This window comes from Balaenoptera musculus, chromosome 1 (assembly GCF_009873245.2).
Source record: "Balaenoptera musculus isolate JJ_BM4_2016_0621 chromosome 1, mBalMus1.pri.v3, whole genome shotgun sequence".
Classification (NCBI taxonomy): Eukaryota; Metazoa; Chordata; class Mammalia; order Artiodactyla; family Balaenopteridae; genus Balaenoptera; species Balaenoptera musculus.
In genome coordinates this window covers 1,319,814-1,344,348 of record NC_045785.1, presented here as the reverse complement: position 1 = coordinate 1,344,348, position 24,535 = coordinate 1,319,814, and the positions used below count along the sequence as shown (strand labels likewise).

Below are 24,535 nucleotides of genomic sequence, written 5' to 3'. Positions count from 1 at the left end.
TCTTGATGTCTTCAGCTCTCACGTCGCCTCTCCAGCTTGCTGTCCTTGTTAGGTGGTAGCCACAGTCTGCTTAGACTTTCTGCGTCCTAATGAGAAGCAAAGACCCCTTCTCCCCCACCATCTCTTTGGCCAGAGCTCAGATACCTAGTTCACTCTTCCACCGAGGGCGTGGCCCCTGTCCAGAGGCCCTGGGTTGCTGAGACCGGCAGACGCCGTGGGGCAGACAGACATAGCACCCACTGAGCACGGCATCTCTGTTTCTGATTCACAGGACCGTCCACGGTTTGCCTCAATCCATGCATCACTTTTCTCCTTTTCCACTGGACTGGGGGCCCCTTACGGGCAGGGCCCGTGTGGGACTCAGATCTGAATCTCCAGAGCCCAGCACCAGGGCTGGTTGATAATGTTAGCAAATGTTGGATCCATGGATGAACAAATGGATGGGTGGAAAGAGCAGCCACTAACAGGTGGAGGAGAAACACCTCTCCCCACCCCCCCGCCCCCCAGATCACATGTCTCATAAACACTCCCTCCAATGGCCAGGCCCCCAGGGGACACCCAGCACGTTCAGGGCCTCCTACACCCTCTGCGGTCTCAGGGGCCGGGCTGAACCAGGTCCCAGGCTTGCCCACGGCCCTGACCTGGATGAGGCCCTGTTCCCTCCTGCCCAACTCTCCATGGGTCTCCCTGGTGGGGAAGGTGGCCAGGCCTGGTGGGCTCTCTCCCTGGACCTGACCCTCCCCCTTCCCTCCACTCACGCCCCCTTCCTGCACCCCCTCCAGGCCGATGCTGACCAGGCAGTGCCCGCCCCCCACGTAGTGGACAAATGAGGGAGGGCGACTTTGCGCTTTCAGCTGCCCGCACAGGTGGAGGGGCTGGAGCTGAGGCCAGTGGGTCAGAAAGAGACCCCTCAGGGGACATCCTTTCCCCCTTAAAGGGCCTATCGTCCCTGTCTTGGTAGACCCCAGGAGCTGCCCACCCTGGCCTGGGTGAGGCCCATGACCCCGCGGTAGAGGAGGATGTCAGAGGGCACTTCTTAGGGGAAGAGGTCCTGCCTCAGGACCCCTCTGGGCCCGGAAGCTGCGGCCCCAGGGCCGGTGGGCCTGGAGAGTGAGGCTGACAAGCCAGGGGAGACCCCTCCCCCTCTGCTCAGATTTGAGTTCTGCTGGAGCCCCTGTGTCTTGGTTGCCTGGTGACCAGCCCTCACTACAGCGGGAAGGGGCCGCAGCCCTACACAAGGAATCCCCAGAGCCCCCAGGACCCCCCTCCGCAGGAGAATGCCTGTGCTGCCCCAGGTCGGCCCCAAGGCACCCGGGAAGCGGTGGCGGCAGAAGGAAAGCTGAGTGCTGTGTTTCTCCCCAGGGAAGCAGCTGCCACTCTTTACTAGCCGGCTTTGCTTCTCAAAGGAAGAGAAGACCACTGTAAAACGAACACCCCGAGGTAGCCCTGTCTTCCCTCCCAACACGACCCGAGCAGGGGGGTGCTAGGAAGTGGCACCCCGCATGGCCAGGCTGGGTTCCACTGCAGGCCCGGGGGTGTGCGGCAGGACAGGGGGCCCTGCCCAGGGTACCAGGGTCCCATGGGGAGAAAGGGCAGTGGCAGGGATGCAGCCGTGAGCACCTGCTGGATGCAGAATGCTTCCTGGGCGCCTGGGAACCGGCAGTTCCAGGGAGCTGCTCCTGCGGTTCGGCAGGTGCACAGTGATACAACCAGCAGGTGAGGGGGTGGGGGGCTGTGAGAGAGTAAGGGCGTGCAGGGACGGGGCCGCACAGGCAGGCTGTCTGGAGGAGGTGACGCCTGATGGGTGAGCGCTGGCTGGGCCGACAGGCAGGAGGGCAGAATGTCCAGCTTCAGCCCTCAGCCGTGGGGCTCAGAGGGTGTAAAGGGGCTCCCAGGTCACTGCAGGGGTCAAGCCAGAATGAGCTTACCCTCACTTAAGGCCCCAGGCCTGGGCCACCCAGGGAGGATGCAGGCTGCCCTCCAGATGCCCTCAGGGCCCAGGCTGGACCACCCATGGGGGTGGGGGTGACCGAGGTTTAACCCTGCCCGCCCTATCCCTCCCCACCCCACCTGTGCCCCACCCACCCCACCAGCCCCAGCGGCACCAATCGTCCTCGCCAAGTGCCCACACTGCTCCCTGCCCGCAGACATCCAAAAGCCCAAGGACACAGGCGAAACCTGCACCACCCCTGGCTGCGTGATGGCAGGTAAGCCCCCCTTCCCTCCGAGCCCTCCACAGCCCCACCAGGGGGCTCGGGACCCCCAGTGATGCTGGCACAGGCACTGCTCGAGGCCACGGGGAGCCACCCCACTCCTGAGGCACGGCATTGGGCTGGTGGGCAGACCATGGATGTGCCTGGGGGCAGGGACTCTACTGCGGGTGTCTCACCTCCCCTGCCCCCCAGGAAGCTGCTCCCCTGCCTGCAGAGGCCCCCGTGACCACAGTGAAGCTGGCACAGGGACCCCAGATGCTCTTTTTTGCATTTACAGGAAGAAGGTCACACAAACACACACACTCTCTCAAGTTTTCTCCCAGGAATTTGTCTTAAAATTGGGCGCCATGTGCCATTATTTGCAGATAAAACACAGTGAAAATGGTATGAAGAAACACTAGTGTAAAAACTCAGAAATGTGATTTTTCTGCCCACGTTGGGGTAGTGGATGGACTCCTGTGGTGCTGCCCCCTGCGAGGTCCCAGCCAAGTGGAACGGAAGGCGAGGGAGGGTCCTGGGTTGGGGTCCAGCCTGGCCACCTCTGCTGACAGCATCCTGCCGGGAACCTGGGGGCCCCACTGTCCCTGCCTCATGGGGTTCTGGGAGCAAACCCATCTCCTCCAACAGAAAACAAACCCCTGTGGTGGGCGAGAGCCGCCACAGGACACACTAACACACTGACCGGTAAGGGGGCTCCAGGGGCAGGGCCAGTGCTGAGCCCTGGCTGTGAGCCGGGCGGGCTCGGCCAACACCTGGCCATCTGTGGGACCACAGGCGTCCCGGGTTCGCAGATGTGTGAGCGGAGGATCGGAGAGGTCACGGGGTCCAAGCTCACGTGGCTGATAAGTGGGATCCTTAGAACTGGAGGCCCTGCTGCCGACCTCCCTGAGGTCCCGGGGTGACTAACGCTTCTGAGGGCACAGGGCCGTGATTGAATACCCGACAGCCCATCGGGCTGTCCACACCGGATCTCCCCTCTTCTTCTGCACCCCCTGGGGACGAGCAGCCGCCAGGATCCTCCAGAACATGGACCCGTCCAAGGAGCCCTGTGACGACTTCTACCAGTACGCGTGCGGGGGCTGGCTGCGGCGCCACGTGGTCCCCGAGACCAACTCGCGATACAGCGTCTTCGACATCCTCCGGGATGAGCTGGAGATCATTCTCAAAGGTGAGCGCGGCCTCCACCGGAGGAGTGGGGACAGCCCGTCGAGCCAGTGGGCACCAGGGAGAGGGAGTCCCCTGGGATAAAGGCCTCCACTGGGTGCGGCAGGGACACGGGCACCTTTGACCTGACCTCCCCAGCAGCCTCCTCAGGCCTCTGTCCAGCTTCTCCTCTGCCCACAGGGGTGCTGGAGAATTCCACCACCAAGGATCGGCCAGCTGTACAGAAGGCCAAGACACTGTACCGCTCCTGCATGAACGAGAGTGAGTGGCCAATGGAGCTGCCCCGCCAGGACCCCGTTCCAGGACCCCACGGCCCTGCGACAGGGCACGGTGGAGTGGGCGCCTCTCCAAACTCGTGCCGGTGGGAGCTGTGTGCCCCCCTGCCTGGCCACCGGGCCCAGGTGCCCTACGGGGTCCAGGCTGACTGCCAGCTGCCCAGGACCGGCTCACACCCTGACCCCAGCCAGCCACGCTGTGCCCGGGCAGGAGGAAGACATTGAAGAGTCTGCCTGGGAGGCCCAGGGAAAATGCACCCGCACACGTGTGTGTGTGTGTGCGCATGTGTGTGTGCGCACGTGCGTGCCTGTGTGTGGTTTGCAGGAAACGTTATTCAGGACACTTGGTAAAGACGGTAAGAGGCAGACTCTTCAGGGCCGTCTCAGTAGGTGCAGGCGTCGCTGCAGTGGGGTCTAGCACGGGGAAGGAGATTGGGCTCCACTCCAGATACAGCGAGGGCAGGTAGGGGAGGGTTTATAGCCGAGGGGCAGGAGGGGCTCAGTGAATGGAAGACTACTAACAGGAAACATGGGAAGGGGGGGCGTGTCTGGCAAAACTAGCCTAATGGGATTCTTGCTGAAGGCGGGCCGGGCAGTCAGACATCACCTGGGGGACAGTGAGGGGCGAGGACTCCGGTCAGCTACCGAGAGGGATCAGATATTCAGCGGGCGGGGGGCGTTCTGGTTAAAATGACCACGCAGAGTTCTCGCTAAAACTGGATTTTACCAGGAGGTGCAGTGATGGGCCCAGCAGAAGGTTCAGGAGCCTGACTAAGACAGAATCAAGAGATAATCTTACTGTGTGTGTGTGTGCGTGTGTGTGTGTGTGTGTGTGTGTGTGTAGATGCAAATGCATGTCTAGTGTGTGTGTGTGTATATGCACGTGTGTAGGAATGTGTGTGTTTATGTGTTTCTGTGTGTATATGTGTGTACACGTATATGTGTATTATGTCTATGTGTATGTCTGTGTGTCTATATGTGCATGTGTGTATGCATGTATATATGTGGGTACGTATATATGTGTATATGCATATGTATGTCTATGTGTATAGGCATATGTGTGTTTGTGTGTATATGTGTGTGTAGGTATGTGTGTATGTCTATGTGTGTATATGTGTGTATGTGTGTATTTAGGTGTTTTGTGTGTACATGTGTGTACATATATATGTGCATATGGGCATTATACCTATGGTGTGTATGTGTGTATATGGGTATATATGTCTATGTGTGTGTAAGTTTGTGTGTATGTGTGTATGTCTGGGTGTGTGTTTGTGTGTATGTGTGTGTTGTGCGGCAGGGGTGGGGGGGAGTTTCCCAGTGCTTTGGTTCCTGTTAAGAGGACTCACACATTTGGGCCCCTCCGGCCCGTCTTCCCTCAGGCGCCTGCCTGGGGGCCTGCAAACCCAGCCTGTGGTTCCGGCTGCTCTGGGGGACCACTTCCCCTCCTCGGCACCAGGGTGCGAGGCTGGCTGTTTCCCCGGGGGTCTCCTGGAGGGCGGGGTTTGGTTCTGGTGTACCTAATAGCGAGACTTGTAGGGCCCCCAGCATTATCGTGGTGTCTCCATGGGGTCCTGGGCTGGCACACTCCTCTCCTCCCCATGGAAACAGGAGGTCACGTGATCCAGTCTGGCCAGCACCTGCCAGGTGAAGGAGATGTGCTGTGTTCCCACCTGTATAGAGTTTCTGGCCTGAGAGACCAAATATACAACAGGACAATGGCCAGACCGTGTATAAAAATAAAACTCTGACCCCCGGTCTGCAGCCAGGCGGCCCGGCCATCACCTACAGGAACCAGCCCAGGAAGCCAAACAGTAACTCCTGTAATGATCTGCCCGAGACGGCCGAGCTGACCCGTCACTGGCAGCTCCCTAGATTTTGTCCCTGCTCCCAACTCAGGACCCAAGAAAGAAAGCCCAGTGTGCCCCCACTAGCCACGAGGGACACCCTGCTTCTCGCTCCCCCAGGCCCCGGCCCCCATCAGGGCGCCCTTGGAGCCGCCCCCCTCCCCCTGGGCCGCTCCCCTCCCAGCCCGCCCCTCCAGGTCAGGTGACCAACCGGCGAGGCCCTCCCCGCCCCGAGGCCTCCACCCATCAGCAGTGGGCCAGCTCTATTCCCACCTCTGCGGGTTCTTGTGCCAAGTTCTCCCAAGCTTCCTGGGCGCCCCCATGCTGGGCAGCTGTGCTCCGTGCTCTGTCAGCAGCTCCGTCCACCCGATGCTGGAGCTGGAGGGCTCGCGGGCTTCCCAGCCGCCGGCTTGGACCCCCGCCCCTGCCCGTTCCCGGCCTTCCAGAGCACCGCCTGGGCTTCTCTGAGCTTCGGGGCCTCCCCTTCCACACCCTTGTCCTGCTGGCGCCTGTGCTTTCATCAGCCCCAGGCCCTTTCCCGCCTGCGTCCCGTCTCTGCTCTTTCCAGGCCCCTGCGTGTCCTGTGCTGCAGAGTCTGCACCGGGAGGGCCAGGCTCTGCGCTGGGCGCCAGCATCCCCGCGGGTCCATGTGCCAGCGGGTGTCACGCCCGCCCCCCCACCTCCCCGCCAGGGCATCGGGTGAGCGACCGCTCCCTCCCCTCTCAGGTGAGATAGAAAAGCGAGACTCGCAGCCCCTGCTGGACATCCTGGAGGTGGTAGGAGGCTGGCCAGTGGCCATGGACAAGTGGACCGAGAGCATAGGTAAGGCAGGGCCTGGTGGCCGCCTCGTGTGGGCGGGTGGCCCTGGGCCTGGGGCTCCTTGGAACAGAGACCTTCCAGGCCCGAGCTGGAGAGTCTGCAGCAGCTGCTGGTGGGCTCCTAGCGGCTGGTGCCCCCCACTCTGCAGAGGGGCTCCTTCCAGAGCCCTAGGGAAGGGCCCGGGCTCCGGCTCTCAGCGTGGGCTCTGCTCCCTGTACTCGGGGGGTGGGGGGCACACAGCGCTGCTCGCAGGGCCCTGTTGATCCCCGTGGGCTCTGTGGGGATAGTTCCGGGATCCCCTGTTGCACGAGGGGCGGGGCTAGGACCCCAGGTCCTGGCAGGTCTCCAGCGTGGGGTGCTGGCCCCCAGGCCCCCGGTGGGAGCTGGAACAGCAGCTGGCCGTGATGAACGCACGGTTCAACCGGCGGGTCCTCATCGACCTCTTCATCTGGAACGACGACCAGGACTCCAGCCAGCACATCATCTACGTACGAGCCGCGCCGGGGGGCCGGGTAGGCCGGGTCCCCTGGGCCTGGCTGGGGGCTCCCGCAGGGCAGCGGGGGGACAGCTGTTACCACAGGGGGCGGGTGGCCCGCGTATGCTCCCAGGGCCCTGCTATCATCCACACCTGCAGTTCAGGGGACCTGTGCCGATGGTCTGGGTTTCTGCTGGGCCTTCTGGGGCCCGTGTCCTGACCAGAGGGGCAGCCCAGGTGCCGAGCTGGTCCTCGGGACGGTCCGTCCAGGCCTTTGGCACCAGCACAGAAAGCCCGACCTCAAAGAGCCACCACTGGCCACAGATAGGCCGCAGAGGACCCCGCGTGGAATATACACTCCGCTCTGGGAGGGGCGCTGTCCGAGGCCCTGTGGGCGGCCCGCACCCCCTGGCCACCCCTCAGCCCACCTGCAGTCCAGCCCCAGAGCGGGGGTCGGGGCCCAGTACCTGCACACGCTCCAGATGGAGCGCCCGTTCCCGCCAGGCACAGCATGGTGGAGGGGAGGGGGCTGGGCCCACCTCGGCAAGGCTAGGGCTGTCCCGGCTCCACGCCCAGGTTCCCACGCTCTGTCTCCAGATAGACCAGCCCACCCTGGGCATGCCGTCCCGAGAGCACTACTTCAGTGCGGGCAGCGACCAGAAGGTGAGTCGGGGGCCGCCCGACGCTGGACCTGCCCCCACTGGCGCTTTCCCACCGGCCCCTTCCACTCTGGGCGCCCTCCGCCCATCACTCCAGGCCCACCTGTGGCCCAGCTCCCCGTGTGTCCACTCGACACTAACCCCCCAGCTAGCCTTTGTGGGCACTTGCATGGCTCAAGCCCGGCGCTGAGGGCTGGACACGCAGACGTGGACCCCTGCCTTTGTCACCATCATAGGGGTGTCCCTGAACCCCCAGAGGCAGGATCAGCCCTGCAGCCCCGAGGGGCACACCCTGCCATCCCCATCTCGCCAGGGCAGGACTGCGGTCCACACCGCCGGCTCACTGCACAGGGCCTGTAGAGACCCGAATGCAGGCCACCCGGGCCCTGAGCCCGCTCCCTGAGCCACCCGACTCCTGCACCCAGGAGAAGAGAAATGGGGAACCGAACAGCAGCAAGGCGCGCGGGACAGGGCCAGGGGGTGTGGAAGGAGGAGTCGGGGAGGAAGAGGGGCAGCAGACTGAAAGACAGGGGTGACGTGGCCCACGGCCTGGAAGCAGTGTGGTGGGCCTCGTGGAGGAGGTGGGCTGTGAGCTAGGCTGGGAGGGTCCCGCCAAGGGAAAAGACAAGTGTGGCCAAAAGAAGGAGCCGTGGAGTGGGCAGTGGGGCTGGGAGAACAGCCCAAGGAACCCAACTCAGAGCAGCAGGCACTGGGGCCCCTGGAAGGGCTCACGCCTGTTAGCCATGGATCAGGCCCGGCAGCTGCTGGCCAAGACCGGCCTGGGGGCATCAGCCCAGCCTGGTGCCAAGTAACTGGGGAAAGGTGGCCTCTGTGGTTCCTGCCTGCAAACGAGGAAACGCCCCCCCCAGACAGGCCCCAAGAAGGCGGGTCCAGGAGGAGCACACAGCCTCAGGGCCCAGCTCCTGATGCCCGGCCTAGGCGAGCCTGGCTAGGGCAGCCCGTCTGAACCCTGGCGCCCGATGGCTCTGGGCCTTTACTAGCACCTACTGTGTGCCCCGCACTTTATATGCAGCTGTGCGGTCCACTGGAATAGGTCTCCGGTCCCGTGCGAGCTGCTCAGGCACTGGGGTCACACATAGAAGGGATGCAGCAGGGAGCCCGGCCCTGAGCGTCTGGCTGTGGGTGGGCGAGCAGCCCATCCAGCAGGTCTGGGGAGCAGGTGCCGTCCACCCATGGGGCTCACAGCCTCCCCACCCACCGGCTTGCCAGGAGCATGAGTTCCAGCGCTGAGGGCCCCTGGTCTGGGAGACGTGGGCCGTCTGGAACCCCCAAGCCGATGAGTACCCCGAGGGCTGCTTTGTGGCATATGCCCACCCCACCCCCACAGAGAGCTCCATGGGGCCAAGGTGGCCGAGGCCGCCAGACTGTGTCCTCATCCTTTGGCTCAGGTACGGGAAGCCTACCTGCAGCTCATGGTGTCGGTGGCCACGATGCTTCGGGCGGACATGAACCTCCCCAAGAACAGCGACCTGGTGCGGGAGGACATGGCCCAGGTGCTGGAGCTGGAGACGCAGCTGGCCAACGTGAGGCCGCGGACCGGGGGCGGACGGGGTCGGGGGGGTCAGGCCAGCTGCCCCGAGCCTGTGACCACCCGCCCCGCTGCAGGCCACAGCCCCCCCGGAGGAGCGGCACGACGTCACCGCCCTGTACCACAGGATGGACCTGGAGCAGCTCCAGAGCAAGTTCGGTCTGAAGGTGAGTCCCAGCCGTGCCTGCCCCGCCTCTCTCCCCTACGCCTCAAACACGCCCACCCCAAGCGGGGCCCACGGGACCGGTCACCCAAACGGGGACATGTCCACACGGGGACGGCAGGTGTCAACTGGCTGCCTGGGGATGCGGGGCCACCCGCCTGTGACGTGGCCGCTGCGACGTCCCAAGTCTTCTGAGCAGGGGAGCGGCCTTGGGGGGGGGGAGTCGCTGACCCGCCCGCCCGAGTCAGGCAGGCCCCCCGCCTGGGGCTCCCTGTCCCCAGGCCCAGCTCGGGGCCCCAGCGCAGCGCTGCCCCTGACAGGGGGCCCCACGGCCGGACCCCCGGACCCTCCCCCTCCCGCTGGCCAGGCTTAGGCTCTGGGCCTGGGCTGGGGAGGGGCAGCCCAGCCCGGGAAGCGGGGCTCAGGCCTGCACCCCCCAAGGCCCCGCACTCACTCCGCCTGCTCTGAGCGGTCAGAAGGGCCTCCTGTGGATGGAGCCAGCTGACTGCGGTGACTGGGGCCCAAGTCAGAGGGAGGAGGGTGCAGCTGCGGACGGAACCCACCGTCAGAGGCAGGACCCGAAGCTCCTTCCTCTGACCAGAAAACCTAAGTGTCTGGAGCCATAGAACAAGACGGGAAAACTCGGAGGGGACCCTGCCCGGGACTCCTGCACCTGGTGCTCCAGAAGGCCCCATCGTCCCCCGCGCTTCCTTCCCGGCTCCCAGTGGTGGCCTCGCCCGCCAGCTCGCCCCCTCCCAGGCGGGCACTTTGAGGGGCCAGCCGTGCTCTGGCACCGACTCCATCCATGGACGAAGCAGGCAGCCCCCGCCCAGGGCTTGGGTCGGGGAAAAAGAGATGTGGCCTGCAGAGTGTGTCGGAGGGCAGGCAAGGGGGGGACAGAGGAACAGCGAGTGCCAAGGTCCTGAGGCCGGGGCTGCAGGGCGGCTGGGCGCGAGCCGAGGCCGGGGAGGGAGGGTGGACCGTGTCGGGCCTCCGGGGCCATTTTGAAGGCACCGGCTTTGATGGGACAGGACTTGACTCATAGCGAAGAGAACCTGGCTTCTGAGGACGCAGGGAAGGGACTGAGGGCCGGAAGCAGGGGGACGGCTCAGGGGGCTGCAGCACAACCTAGGCGGGACCAGGTGGCGGCCTGGGACAGCGGCAGCGGAAGTGCTGAGAGGCGTGGCTCGTGGATGCATTTGGAAGGGAGAACCAGCAGGACTTGCAAATGGACCAAACGTGGGCAGTGAGAGGAAGGGAACGCAGATGGCCAGAAGGTGCCGTGGAGACGCCCCGGAGCAGGGGTGGCCACGTGCAGGAACCCAGGGCTCGGGGCGTCTGGACTATAATGCGTTTATAGAGCTTAGAATTGCCACACGTGAGCACATCCACACAGCCCCCTCCCTGCCCTCCTCCCCAAAGCAGCCACCACCTGGCTTCCACCACACGCCTGCACCGGGCTGCTTTCTTCTACGCTCTGTAGGTGAGACTACGACTCACCGTCATTACGTCTCATCTCGCTGGGGCAGCAGCAACCCCTCACTCACCCTGATCACTGTACGATCGATCCTAAGAACACACAACAGCTTGTGCCCCTGTTCTACTATTGCTGGGCCTCTGACTCAGTTCCACTTCTGGACTTTTCTGAGCGATGTTGCTACGTTCATTCTCACGCACGTCTTTTGGCACGCACACGCGAGCATTTCTGTCAGGTGTCCACCTAGGGATGAAGTGGCCAGGTCTTAGGACACAAGTCATGCAAAAATCATCACACAGATTTACACTCCCCAACAGGAGTGTGTGAAACGCCCCCTCCAATGCTTGGCGGTGCTCATTCCTTCCATCTCAGCCCATCTATGGATGTGTTGCAGATGAACATGTTGCGGAATTTCATCTGGGTTGGATTTGACTTTCCCTGAGCACTACTTCACACTGACTGGCCGACGGTGGCCCCTTTTGTGAAGTGTCTGCTCACGTCTCTTGCCCACCTGTACTACTGGGATATCTGCCTTCTTCTCACTGATTTTTAGTTCTTTGAATACCTTGGATGTGACCCCTTGGTCAGTTTCTGTGTAGTAAATGTCCTTTCCAGTGGGCAGCCTGCTGTTTTACTTTCGTACTGGTTCTTTTTTTTAAAGGAGGGCTTAAAATAGTCCAATTTATCAAAGACGGATGGATCCTTTCTCTATGGCTAGCGTTCATTGTGCTCTGCTTAAGAAATCTTTGCCTGCCAAGGTTGTTTAGGTCGACAGTCTACCTTGAGTTGATTTTTTATATACAGTGAGAAGAAGGAATTGTTTCATGTGCTCCTTGTGGCTGTCCAGATGATCTAGCACCATTTATTGAAAAGACTCCCCCATTAGCCATTGCACTGTGTGCCAACTTGATTAAAGACCGAGTGTCTTTTTGTGCACTTGTGCCTGTGTGCACGTCTGGGTCTGTGCGTTTGTACCTGTGTGTGTATTTCTAAACTCTCTTCTGTTCCATTGGTCTCTCTGTCTATTCACATGCCGGAACCTGCTGCCTCCATTGCTATAGCTTTGTGATAAGTTTTGATGTCTACCAACTTTGTTCTTCAAATCGATTATTCTTGATCTTTTGCACTTTCTTACAAGACTCAGAGTCAGCTAGTCAATTACACACACACACACACAAAATGCTGCTGAGATTTTGACAGGGATTGCTTGAAATCTAAGCATCAATTTGGGGAAGATTCACATCTTTCCAAGGTTGAGTATTCTGATCCACGAAACTTCCATATATTTATGTTTTCTTTCATTTCTCTCAATAAGTTTTATAGTTTCCTACTTCAAGGCCTTACATAGCTTTCATTACATTTGTTCCTAGGTGCTTGGTTTTTTAATATTATTGTAAATGGTATCATTTTGCAATTTCTCTTATTGTTTGTTGCTAGTATACAGCAATACTTTGTATACAGCAATTTTACTCAAAGCATGTAATAGTTCTAATAGTTTATCCTTTAATATTTTATAGACACAGAATCATGTCCTTTGTAAAAAATAAGTTTTATTTCTTCCCTTTCCAATCCTTGTTGATTTTCTTTTTTTCTTGTCTTATTGAACTGGCTAGGACTTTCAGCATAATGCTGAAGTCATGACAGTAGCTATCTTGTTTCCTTCCTTATCTCAGAAGAAAAGCTTGCAACATTTTGCAAGCTTTCATTTAATTTTGTTTGCTGTAGAGTGGGGTTTTGTTTGTTGTCACTGCTGCTGTTGTATAGATCCTTTTATTAGATTACAGAACTTCCATTTCGATTTGCTGAGTCTTTTTCATGAATAGTCAATTTTAATATGCCTTATCTGCATCTATTGAAATTACCATGTGATTTTCCTTCTGTATTCAGTTATCATAGTGAATTATATTGATTTGATTTTCAAATGTTACACCACACTTGTATTCCTTGAGTAAATCTAATTTGGCTGTGTTGCATTATCCATTTTATATAGGCATGGATGAATTCCGATTGCTAATATTTTGCTTAGAATTTTTGTATCAATTAGCATAAATGAGACTGGCCTATTGTTATCTTTCCTTTTAATATCCTTATTTTGGTATTAAGGTTATTCTTGGCCTCATAAATCAAGTTGAAAGAGTTTTCTCTTTTTTCCTTCTCTGGAAAGTTTAAGATTGGCATTATGTCTTCCTTAAATGTCAGATAGTATCCGCTAGAAAAGCCAGATGAGTCTGGAAATTTCTATGTGGAAATATTTTAAATTAAATAATCCAGTTTCTTACATACAAAACTATTTATATTTTCTATCTCTTCTTTCATTTTTTGCTAAATTGTGTTTTTCCAGGAATTCTTCCATTACACTTGAATTTTCCAATATATTGCCATAATCTCTTGTTACTGTTTGTAGGCTCTGTAGTAATGTCACCCACCTTTTTCCTGATTCTGATTACCTGCACCTTCTCTCTTATTTCTTGAATATTCTTTAGAGGGGGCTGGGTTTCTTGGATGCCCAAGAACTGTGTCTACCTCTCCATCTCTCCCTCTTTCTCCTCACTCCCTCCTTCTCCAGGGATTTAACTGGACTCTCTTCATACAATCTGTGCTATCCTCTGTCAAAATCAAGCTGCTGCCAGATGAGGAAGTGGTGGTCTACGGCATCCCTTACCTCCAGAATCTTGAAGACATCATCGATGTCTACTCATCCAGGTGAGGCTCAAGGAAGGTCCCAAGAGGTGGTGTCATCATCTTTCCCCTGCTCTCTCCTCATCCCCAACAGCTCCTCCTCTCAGGAGAGGACCCCATAAAGCATTACTCTGAGGCGCGAGGGACAGGACGGGGTCAAATGTTTGTGGCCAATGGAACCTTACGTTAGAGATGCGAACCCTTCCTTGGGTCATCCAGGGGCAGGCAGGATGTACCTGGGGGTCGTCTTGGAGATTTTCTCCACCACCCTGAAGTCTCCGTTTGGTGTGGAGCCTGCTGTCCAAGGGCCCATCAACCACACCCTCTCCCTGGGCAAACAGCACGCACCTGTTCTATCCGCTGCCCTCTGCCTCCTGCCCCAGGACCATGCAGAACTACCTGGTCTGGCGCCTGGTGCTGGACCGCATCAGCAGCCTGAGCCAGAGATTCAAGGATGCACGCGCAAACTACCGCAAGGTGAGCGACGCCCTGCCCCTGCACCGAGCCTGGCCTGTTTCCTTGATAACACTGACCACCTGCTGTGGGCCTGCACCAAGGTCCACCCTGGGATCAGAGCGGTGCTCCGGGCTCATGAGACACGCCCTCTTGGGGCGGCCTAACGATAAGCCATCGACAAAGCACAATCTGCTCTTTCAAGACCAGCAAGTCGGATGTGAGGGGAGGGGTGAGGGCAGGGAGAGCCTCTCTGTGAAAGTGACCACGGAGACCTCAAGGCGCGAATGACCCAGGCCAGATTCCCAGGAGCAGAAACAGCTAGTGCAGAGGTCCTGGGGCAGGGACCCCAGGGTCACACTGGGGAAGGGAGGAGATGAGGTCGCGGAGGAGGGGGAGGCAACCATGGGCCAGAGCAGCATGCGGATTCCACGTGCACTGAGAGCCACTGGGGTGTTAAGAGTGGGAACCACAGTCCGATGCCCTGCTGGTGTGGTCATTCTGGCTGCTGCGGGGGCACAGGCCGAGTGGAGGCAGGTGCCATCATCGGGGGGGGAGGGTAGACCAGGGCGTCGGCACTAGATGGAGGTGCTGACGACAGGCAGTTGAGGTGTGGATGGGGGGGGGATGAGGAACGGGGGAGTCGGGGGCCTCTGAGGTTCTTCACCAGGGACATGGGGTGGGCAGAGGTCCGGCCCCGATCGGGGAGATGGTGGCAGAACAGGTTGTGGCGATCAGGCCTCCTGCTTTGCCGTCTTGGGCTGAGGACACTACGAGCCAAGCATGGAGCAGGGAGCTGAAGCCCAGAGCGCAGAGGACAGAGAATGAGTCACACTGACTTCCGAAGAGGCAGCAAACCCCACAGCCCCGGAACGTGTGGCCAGATGCTGGGCGGAGCTCCGAGGGGGCCAAGATGTGGGGCCAGAAATCTGACGGGGGACACATTTCCATCTTGTGCCGTGTCCCCAGGGACAGACGGGCACACATTCTCATCGTCATTCTGGAGATGGGAAAACCAGGGCCCAGACAGCTGGCGGCTCACGGCTGAGCTAGACAAGGCCCCCAAGGTCAACGCCAGCCTGTGCTTTGGGGTAGGGCTGGAGTCCTTGAGAGCCGAGTCGGCCAGACAGCCAGGCCAGGGTGGCAGGGACAGGGGACAAGGAGGAACTCGGGACCGGGCAGGGCACCCACACCCCGGGGTCGGCCTGGGCCGGGAGTCCAGGCCTCCAAACTGCACACCCGGTCCTCCCACACCAGGGGTGGTGTTCAAAGGGAGTGTCTGAGTTCACCAATGTCCCCCACTGGCCCCTGGGCACGCTGGGGCCAAGGCCAGGGAAGCAGACGTTGGTAAACGTGGTGAAATGAAACGTGCCAGGCGCTGTACGGCACGACGGTAGAGGAGGTGCGCTGGCGGGAGTGCGTCAGCTACGTCAACAGTAACATGGAGAGCGCCGTGGGCTCACTCTACGTCAAGGAGGCCTTCCCCGGGGACAGCAAGAATGTGGTACGTGTCTGGCGACCCCACCCTGGGCCAGGGGACACCAGCCCGTGGCACCTCTCGCCCCAGCAGCGCCTGTGTGCTCAGCGGTACCGGGGAGCACGTGTTTGCCCGGCGCCCCATCACACAGCGGGATGCGGGGAAGCCTTGCCCGCCCCAGGCCTCTGGCCCCCCAACAGCTATCGGCCCCGACCCCCAGCCCCGCGGGCCTGCCTGGGAAGGGGACAAGTTGTACGAGGCGTGAGTCCAGGGCCTGGCAGGCCCTAGGCCCACCCAGGACAAAGTGCTGCCGTGGGGACCCTGTCCCAGGGGGTCAGATCCCGCCCCCAACCCCCCATCACGTTCGGAGTGGCCCCCTGCAGAGACCCCAGGGCCGATCAGCCAGGCGCCAGGGTCATGCGCTCCCCCCAGGTCGGAGAGCTCATCGACAAGCTGCGGGCAGTGTTCGTGGAGACCCTGGACGAGCTGAGCTGGATGGATGAGTCATCCAAGAAGAAGGCCCAGGAGAAGGTGGGCAGGAGGCTGGGGGAGGGTGGCCCCAGTGCGAGGGGCACAGGGTAATCATCGCCACCGCCTGGGGGGTGGGGGGCTCGCTCGGGAAGGGGCTGTGGGCAGAGGTGAGACCCCCCCCAGCACCCCCGCAATGGGTGGGGGCGGCCACGGCCACAGGGAGCAGGAGCCCCTCCGGGCTAGTGTGACAGACAGCAGCCAAGCAGCTCTGCTCGGCCCCTCCCCACCAGACCCCTGGCTGGCGGCCGGGTGCGAAGGTCGGACTCACCCTTCCACGTTCTGTCCCCATTAGCCTCCCCACAGCCTGCAAGGAGGGCGAGTCCCTTAGCCCCTTACCCACGTGGCGGGGGCAATGCCAGGATGCCCACAGTGGGGCGGGCATGGACCGGCCCCCCTCTCGTCCCTAGGCCATGAGCATCCGGGAGCAGATTGGGTATCCCGACTACATCCTGGAGGAGGGGAACAAGCACCTGGACGAGGAGTATTCCAATGTGCGTGCCACCCCAGACAGCCCACCTGTCCCCTCGCCCCGACCCAACCCGCCCCTGAACCAGCCCGCAAGGACCTTGGGCCCTCAACTAGCGGGGGTGGATTCCGTACATAACTCAGCCACCTGGCCACATGCTCTAGGGGCTCTAGCATCACTTTCCATTACAAGTGGGGAAACCACGGCCGGGAGGGCCTTGGATCTCGCCCAGTAAGTGCACAGAGCCGGGGTTGGCCCCTAATCCACCTGCAGCCAGAGCCTGTGGGCCACATTTGGGACTGCCTGGCGAGTCCTGAGGCCAGTCCCCAGCCGCCCTTGACCTCCCTTACCCCCGGGCCCCTCGAGGACCCCACACGCATGCCCACCCGTCTCCTGTAGCTGAACTTCTCGGAGCACCTGTACTTTGAGAACGGATTGCAGAATCTCAAGGCTGGCGCCCAGCGGAGCCTCAAGAAGCTTCGGGAGAAGGTGGACCAAAACCTGTGAGTGGGGATGGCATGGGGGAGGGGGGGAAATGGGCCAGCGGGGGAGGGCGGTGGGTCTGACTCAGAGCCCCCCTGCACCCGCCCTCTGCTTGTGGGGTCCCAGGGAGAAGCCAGGGCTTTGGAGTGGCCTAGACCCTGCCCTGGCCGTTGGCCGTGCTGGCCTCGTGGCATGACCGCTGTGCATGGGTCAGGGTGGGCTCTGGTCAGCCGAGTAGGGGGACCTGGAGGGCAGGCCCGGGAGACCTGGGCTCTGAATGACCCACTTGTCTATCACAGCTGGAACATCGGGGCCGCCGTGGTGAATGCGTTCTACTCCCCAAACCGAAACCAGATTGGTATGTTCACCCCGCCCCCCACGAGCCCTGCCCTCTTGCCTTCGGAGCCTAGGTTTTCTGCTCTGTAAAATGGGGCAGGGGATCATAACCTTTACCTCCCCGGCTGTGAGGTTAAATGACAGGACGCCTGGGTGTGCCCACCCACAGCTCATTCCGTCCCCCACCGCCTCCCCACCACAGTGTTTCCCGCCGGGATCCTCCAGCCCCCTTTCTTCAGCAAGGAGCAACCACAGGCCTTGAACTTTGGGGGCATCGGGATGGTGATTGGGCACGAGATCACCCATGGCTTTGATGACAACGGTACGGGGCTGCCTGGGGGGTCAGAGCTGCACCTCCAGTCACAAACACACCCCGCCCACCGCTGCGCGGGGGCCCCCTGCCTGGTTCCTGCCCGGTTCCAGGGGCCTCCCGCTGCCACCGAGGCTGGCTTTCCCATAGGGCTAGACCTCCGAAACCTTCTGAGGGCAGCCCCGTGTCCCCAGGGCCCAGTGCTCCCCTCCCCTGGGGTTTAGAGAGCATGGACGCCACCGCACGGGTCCTTAGTCCACGGTGCCTCTGGGGTCCTGTGACCCAAGACCCCAGGCCCTGACCTGGGGGATGGCATGGACACCACTGAAGCCTTCCGTCCCCCAGGGCCCGAGCAGCCCCGTGACAGGGGGCCCATTCTCTGCTCACGTGAGCTCTAGACACCGGGGTTCCCGGGAGGACGTGGGGGAGAGGCTGGCGCTGGGCAGGCCGGGCCTCGTGGGCAGCCCCCCGCCCCCATCCAGGCCGGAACTTCGACAAGAATGGCAACATGATGGACTGGTGGAGTAACTTCTCGGCCCAGCACTTCCGCAAGCGGTCGGAGTGCATGGTCTACCAGTATGGCAACTACTCCTGGGACCTGGCCGACGACCAGAACGTGAGTGGCCACGGCCCGGACACACCGCAGCCCTGGCCTGGGGGAGGGCGGAGGAGGGGAGCCCGGGCGCCCCCGCCATCCTGTCTCCCGCCTGCAGATCAATGGCTTCAGTACCCTCGGGGAAAACATCGCAGACAATGGAGGAGTGCGGCAGGCCTACAAGGTGCGTCCAAGCAGGGCCCCCGAGGAGGTGGCGTGGGGGGCAACCAGGTCCAGGCAGGGACTGACCCCCTCCCAAGCCCAGGCAGGTCCTGGGACCCTTCTCTGTGTGACGGGGAGGCGGCAGAGCCCTGGGGGGGCCTGCCAGCCACAGGCGGGCAGGCCCACACTTTACCCCAACCTTAGCTGAGGCCTCCGCGCTCTGGGGAGACCACTGTCCGTTGCCAAGTAAGGCAGTGACAGTCACTGCACGCCCGCCAGCCTCAGCGACACCCCTGCACCAGCAGCCTCGGGCACTGGGTGTCGGGCGCTCATTCATGGGGCGGGCTGCCCGGGCCGTGGGCTCCCACCGAGCCCGGGGTCGGCGCTCAGATGGTCCCTGGGGTTCTCAGAGGCCCCACGCTGCAGGGGCAGGACCCCCACCGGAGGAGGCCCGGAAGCCAGACCTCCCTTCCGCCCCGATCCAAGGACCCCGGAGTCCTGGCCAGCCCGGTGCTGCCCCCAGGAGGGCAGGCCCTGGCCCAGCACCCGTTTGGTGCCTGCAGGCTTACCTGAAGTGGGTGGCGGAAGGCGGCAGGGACCAGCAGCTGCCGGGACTGGAGCTGACCTACGAGCAGCTGTTCTTCATCAGCTACGCACAGGTGCGAGACAGTCCCCTGCCCCACTGGCTGCAAACCGGCTCCCCGCTTGCGTCCTTGGCGAGCCCCCACGAACGCACGCCTCCAGGGACACCCTGGCGGGCAAGCCAGGCAGAACCAGAACCAGTGCGCCAGGAAGGCTTCCTGGAGGGAAAGGATGGTGGCGGCGTGGGAGCTGGGGAAGATTCAGATGTTGCTGTGGAAGGAGCAGGGCGACCCGCTGGCTTCCCTCCCCCGACCCAAGAAGGAGCAGCGGGGGCCCTGGCGGGACTCCTTTGTGCCCAGAGAGGAACCAGGACGCACTCCCTCCGCGCCACAGCCCTAGGGGCACCCATCTCCCCAGGCCCGCGCCGCCCCCTCCAGGATGCCCTCTGGTCCTCCATGCCCCTGCACGCCACCCCCCCCCCCCCGCCCCGCGCCTCCTCCAAGTCCCGCGGCCACGCCCCTCGTGCGCCCACAGGTGTGGTGCGGCTCCTACCGGCCCGAGTTCGCCATCCAGTCCATCAAGACTGACGTCCACAGCCCCCTAAAGTACAGGCAAGTGGCCCCCCGCGCCCCCGCGCCCCGCGCCCGGGCCCGGGCCGGCGCCGTCTCAGGCCCCTCCGTCCACCCGCAGGGTGCTGGGCTCGCTGCAGAACCTGGCCGCCTTCGCGGACGCGTTCCACTGCGCGCGGGGCTCCCCCATGCACCCGAAGGTGCGATGCCGCGTCTGGTAGCCAAGGCCGAGCCGCGCTGCGCGGCCCACGCCCACCCAAGGTGTCCCGTCCGCGCGGAGACAGTGCTGCCAGCGGGGACCCGGCGTGCGCCCCGCTCCCGGCGGCCGACCCACCCGCGCCGCGCCCGGCCTGGAGCGCGACCCGGCCCTGAGCCCCCTCCGCGCCCGCCCGGGAGGGTCTACACCGCCCACCGCAGCCCTGTAGACACAGTTATCGGTCTTCTGCCCGCTCTCCAAAGCGCGTCCTCCTCAGATGTCCACGAGCTTCAGACTTGAGCTAAGTAAACGCTTTAAAGCAGTCGGCTGCCTTGTCTGTGTAGCAGGGCCCGGGGCCGGCCGTCGGGGTGACAGTACCTGAGAAAGTGCCCCACTCTCCCGCTGCACCTGCCGCTGACTGCTGGTGGCCAAGTGAGGAAATGGTAGGGCGCTCCTGACAATCTCCCCAGGGTCTCTGTGCTGGGGGCACAGCAATGACCACGATGCCTCCCAAATGCCCGCCCTCGGGGGTCACAGTTCAGGCAGGGAGAGGGGCTCCTGACCCAGGAAGGAGCCGAGTTCCAGGAGGGGGGCGGGGGGATCCGAGCTGCAGCCCAGAATCTGGGTTTTGGGTTTTGTGTAACTGGAAGCCAGTGAGGGGTTAAACCTTGTCACCTGCCCTGAGTTTTTAAATGACCACAGAGACTCTGTTGGGGGCCGGGGACGCTGGGACGCCAGCTAGAAGGCCACTGTGGTTGTCCAGGTCTGGACCAGGGGGCATGGAGGGTGCTGAGAAAGTCATCTGAACTCAGACGAGAGAGCTCCTGACGGGGCAGGACAGGAGTTCTGCTCTAAACCTGTTAGGTTTGAGGTGCTTGTCACCTCCCCCTCTCGTGACAGGGGCATCGGGGGAGCTGGACAATCCCTCCAGGCTAGCCCCCACCCCCAGCGGGGCGCACGTGACAAGTCTCACGTGAGTAAAGGGCCTGCCGGCAGAGCAGCCCTTTCCCTAAAAGTCCCCGACTGTCCACCAGACTCCAGCGGGTGGAATGGAAACCATCTCCTCCCCGGAAACCATTAGCTCCCACTGGACGTGAGCTCTGACCCCCACCCCTCCAGGCCAGGCTCCCGCCTGGGGCTTGGGGAGTTTCCTCACTATGAGACGGAGCCCATCCCACTCTCGTCTCCCACACCGTGGACCTGTGCTCAGACCCCCTGACCTACATGTGCCAAAGGCCTGAGGTCTCCAGGGAGGCTGCAGGGGCGCGTCCACCACCACCAACCCACCAGGGAAAGCGACTCTGCTAGCGGGGAAGGTGACGCCTCGGGATGCATGACCGCCCCCCTGGCCTGGATGCAACCAAGAGCGATCAAGGCCGGGGTGGCCAGGGCTGCCAAGGACGCAAGATTCAGAGGCAATGAAGAAACACTGTCCAGAAACTGCAGTTTAATGCTCATCGCTGCCTGCAGACCAGGCAGAGTTCAGCCCCAGCCCAGAGATTCTGGAATTTGTTCACATCCAACTCCCAGTGTGCCCAGGGCAGGAGACGCCGCCCAGATCCTTGGAGGCCCGGGGCCTTCACCTTGAGCACGCCTCCTCATCACACTGCGGAGCCAGCAGAGGCCCCATCAGCCTGGCCACACTCCCTGGGCCAAGAGCAGCTGATCCCACCCTCCAGGGGTCTGTGGCCCAAGTGGAAGAGAAGGAGTGTGCTGGACAGTCCCCTCCATTCGGGGCACAGGAGGGAGGCCACCAGCACCATGCTAAACTAACGTGGGCAACGGTCACCTGGGACAAACCCCAGCCCTCCCAGGCGGAGAGGACGGGCCCCTCCTCTGCCTTGCAGCCCCTGACCAGCCCCCTGTCCCCTGGAGAGGGCCCTGCTGTGCCTGCCCATCTGGCCACCCTGCCCCTGGCCCGTCACCGCAAAGTGGGGTGGCAGTGACATCCTGGGGCTGCTGTGAGCCCAGAATCACCTAAAGCCAACAAGGTCCAGCTCAGCATCTGGCCACAGCAAGTGCTCAACCCAGGGGAGTCGGTGGGGGGGTGGGGGGGCATTCTTAGCCCGGTGCCCGCCCCAGGCCTGGGCTCACCTTGGGCGGCTCACTGGTACAGACCTCCGCAGAGATGCCCAGGGCCTGCAGGATGCTCTCCTGGGGGGCGTAGTCACCTGGAGACTTCTGGACAAAGTGTAGCAGCACTTTGTCACCACCTGCAGCCGGCGGGGGTGGGGGTGGGGGGGTCGTCAGGGTGCCCCTGTGTGGCCACTACCCCACCTGGTTACACTGAGATGAGTGAGCTCTTCTGGCCACACCCCGCCCAGCTAGGATGACACTCAGAGCTGGGCCACTCCACCAAGGGGGTAACTGTGCCGAGATCAATAAGCCAGAGGGAGGGAGGGGCAGGGCAGGGTCAAGTTCATCAAGACCTTCTTGAGTATGCGGCCCCGCACCCCCGACCCCGTGACCACGTGGTGGCCCCTGACGCCCCTCCCCTGGCCCACCTTTGGCAACCACCAGCAGCCCTCCGCTCTGCAGCAGATCCCCGGAGAGATTCCCCTGGATGCCGACAGCCTTGGCCTGGGGGGAGGGGAGCAGGCCCAGGTCAGTCCTAGACAGAAGCCCCTGCACCTGAGTCCCACACGACCTTGGCCGTCACAAACCTTGGCGGCCACGTCACGAACAGGCTTCCCCAGGGCGGCCGGCAGGATGCTCAAGCTGTTGTACCTGCCAAGACACAGCTGGCTTGTCCAAGCTCTGACCCTGCACCAAAGACCGAGCCCCAGCGCCTGCCCCCAGTCTCTGCACAGACCAGTTCCGACAAGCAGGCCCCACCCCATCTCACCAGGGGCTCAGGAGGCACGGGGCAGCCAGGCCAGCAGCTGGCCCAGCCAGGAGCAGCTGCCAGAGCCATGGGGCACCCAGCCCGTGGGCTGGCAGGCCTGGGGCCCCACAGAGGGTGTGGGGAGTGCGGACTGGGTGAGCCCGGGGGTTCTCGCTCAGCTGGCACTGCCAATCAGACGAGGCGGCCAGCCTGTGGCAGATGCACCGAGGTGGCTAGGGCGGCCCCTGACTGGAGCGCTAGGCCCGGGTGCCCTCTGCAGCCAGCTGTGGGGAGGCCCTGGGTGAGAAGCCTAACCTACAGCCCATAATAGACACTCGGCACCCAAAAGAGAGCCCGGCAGGGCTGGCTGGAGCAGTGGATGCCCCCAGAGCCCGCGTGGCCAGGGAGAGGCGGGAGGGGAGAAGAGGAAGAAGGGAGCGGTGGCGCCCCGAGCCCCCAGCTCACCGCTTGAAGCCCAGCTCCTTGTAAAACTGCTTGCTCTCATCCAGGTAGAGCTCTGAAAAGCAGAGGCCACAGGTGGGCGCCCCAGGCCACCTGCCCCCCTGGCTCACCCTCCTACATCCGCCCTTCTGTCCACCCTTGGTACCCAGCTCGCCCACTAAGGACCAGGAGGGGCAGAGCAGGGCTGACTGTCCCCATCGTTAGAGGAGAGGCAGAGGCCCAGAGGTACAGGTGGAAAGGGAGAAGCAGGACTTGTCTGGACTCTGCCACTGGGCCCAGGGCTCTGTGAGGGGAGGGGTCCAGCGGGGTGGGGTCGGGAGGCAGCGCAGCCTGGGCTCTGGTCCCAGATACTCCTTGGGGAAAGCATCGGGGAAGTTCAGAATCTGGCTCCTGGGGAGGCAAGGAGCTGGCAGCTGACCCAGTAAAGACCTTTGGCCTGGATTGCAGGCCAGAGTCACCACTGAGCCCTCCACAGTGGGAAGAACATCATGTCTGGGGCAGGCGGGTAGAGGCCACAGCCGGAGAAGGGAGGGGAGGGGCGGGGAGGGAAGGGGAGGGGACACAGGAGCCTATCAAGGCCGCTCCTGGAGAGAGAAGGGCCTAGGCTGGGCAAGAAGGAGGCAGCGAATGCCCTGAGTTTGAGGAGGGGTCTCAGGGCGGGTTGGGCAGTTGTGGGGGGAAGGTGTGTGCTGCAGGGGGAGGAGGGTGGGGAGTGCAGGCACCTCCCGCGAAGTAGCCACCGTCCAGGAACTCCTGCAGGCCCAGGGCCTCGGGCCCCACGCCCACCAGGCGCACGCCGTGCTGGTCCAGGAGCCCCTTCAGGCTGCTGAGGTCCCGGGCGATCCAGCGACACACCATGCAGCCGAAGCGCCGCAGGCCGGCCACCACGCACGCCTGCTCCTGCCACAAGCTCCGCAGCTCCACGGCCTGCGCCGGGGCGGGTGAGGGGCGCTGCCGGACCACCGCCCGTGCGCACGTCCTCACCCCCGACCCCGCTCCCGCGCCCCGTGCCCCCGGCCAGCGCCGCGCACGCCCAGCCTGCGCCCCCAGCTCCGCCCTGTGCCCCGGCGCCGGCCTCGGATGCCGCTGCCAGGTGCCGGGGCGCACCCACCACCCTGAGCCCGTCCAGCCTCACCTCCCCGGTCACCGCGTGCTTCAGGACACACGCGCCCACGCGGGAAAGGTCCACCGTGCTCATGGCTGCTGCCGCCCCGGATCCCAGCAGCAAGCCCGCTCTCCAGCAGTCCGCTCAGCCTTCCGTCCTGCGCGCGGCCCGGCTCCGCCCCGGACACGCCCCCAGACCACCGCCCCGGCCCACCCCCTCCGCCCTGGCCCCTGCCCCGGCACCGGCCCCGCCTACCGCAGCTGCCCGTAAGCAAAATAGGCTCCCGGTCACGCATTTTGTATATGCATGAGCCCGTCAGCCAATGGCGCCGCTGGTAGTGGGCGGAGCTTGGCGTCTGGGCTGCAGGCACGCGGTGCGCCTGCGCAGACTGCAGCGCCCGGCCTGGGGCGGGGTCAGTCGTGGAGTGCGGGAGTGATAAGGGACGGAGCGGTAGGGGTCCCGGGGTTCCGGCGGGGGTCCCATCTGGTGGAGGAGTCCGAGGGCTTAGCTTTTCCCTTGGTCTTGTTTCATCTTGAAAATCCATGAGAAAGCAGCGTTTTCTCAGTTACACGTCCGTGTTGGCTTTAATCATAAAATACTGTCAATTTCATGCCAGCTAAATATCTGCCTTTAACCCCCAAACTTTGGGTGAAAGGGACCCGAAGGG

At 62.2% G+C, this 24,535-nt stretch overlaps 2 protein-coding genes across 4 annotated transcripts in view; one reads left to right on the top strand and one right to left on the bottom strand.

The window, feature by feature from the left end:
- The window catches only part of MMEL1 (membrane metalloendopeptidase like 1), a 42,388-nt gene extending 22,664 nt beyond the window's left edge, over positions 1-19,724 (top strand). Inside the window, exons 2-22 of one of the 3 annotated variants that reach the window (XM_036869538.1) lie at positions 2,148-2,207; positions 3,220-3,381; positions 3,558-3,638; positions 6,223-6,318; positions 6,685-6,803; positions 7,388-7,453; positions 8,859-8,993; positions 9,076-9,165; positions 13,205-13,341; positions 13,701-13,794; positions 15,146-15,274; positions 15,680-15,778; positions 16,186-16,269; positions 16,644-16,747; positions 17,027-17,085; positions 17,266-17,385; positions 17,856-17,989; positions 18,087-18,152; positions 18,694-18,789; positions 19,247-19,323; positions 19,403-19,724. In XM_036869538.1, coding sequence (XP_036725433.1) covers positions 2,148-2,207; positions 3,220-3,381; positions 3,558-3,638; positions 6,223-6,318; positions 6,685-6,803; positions 7,388-7,453; positions 8,859-8,993; positions 9,076-9,165; positions 13,205-13,341; positions 13,701-13,794; positions 15,146-15,274; positions 15,680-15,778; positions 16,186-16,269; positions 16,644-16,747; positions 17,027-17,085; positions 17,266-17,385; positions 17,856-17,989; positions 18,087-18,152; positions 18,694-18,789; positions 19,247-19,323; positions 19,403-19,502 — 2,108 coding nt within the window. In that variant the 3' untranslated portion in view covers positions 19,503-19,724. Of the gene's footprint in view, positions 1-2,147; positions 2,208-3,219; positions 3,382-3,557; positions 3,639-6,222; positions 6,319-6,684; positions 6,804-7,387; positions 7,454-8,858; positions 8,994-9,075; positions 9,166-13,204; positions 13,342-13,700; positions 13,795-15,145; positions 15,275-15,679; positions 15,779-16,185; positions 16,270-16,643; positions 16,748-17,026; positions 17,086-17,265; positions 17,386-17,855; positions 17,990-18,086; positions 18,153-18,542; positions 18,790-19,246; positions 19,324-19,402 lie in introns of those variants that run through there. The other 2 variants (XM_036869519.1, XM_036869529.1) reach the window with 2 other exon arrangements.
- Positions 19,725-20,915: 1,191 nt separating this feature from the next.
- PRXL2B (peroxiredoxin like 2B) lies at positions 20,916-24,058 on the bottom strand. Its single transcript, XM_036864893.1, has 7 exons — positions 23,899-24,058; positions 23,486-23,690; positions 22,767-22,818; positions 22,141-22,204; positions 21,982-22,057; positions 21,572-21,690; positions 20,916-21,083 (listed from the first exon to the last, which is right to left on the bottom strand). Exons 1-7 carry the CDS (start codon positions 23,959-23,961, stop codon positions 21,057-21,059), a joined length of 606 nt encoding a protein of 201 aa, XP_036720788.1. The 5' UTR covers positions 23,962-24,058; the 3' UTR covers positions 20,916-21,056.
- Positions 24,059-24,535: the final 477 nt, after the last annotated feature.

Coding starts and splice junctions, on each gene's coding strand:
- PRXL2B (XM_036864893.1), bottom strand. CDS start 23,961: ATGAGCACGGTGGACCTTTCCCGCGTGGGCGCGTGTGTCCTGAAGCAC. Junction 22,205..22,766: donor AAGGAGCTGGGCTTCAAGCG/GTGAGCTGGGGG, acceptor GTGTCTTGGCAG/GTACAACAGCTTGAGCATCC. Junction 21,084..21,571: donor GTACCAGTGAGCCGCCCAAG/GTGAGCCCAGGC, acceptor CTGGCTCCGCAG/TGTGATGAGGAGGCGTGCTC.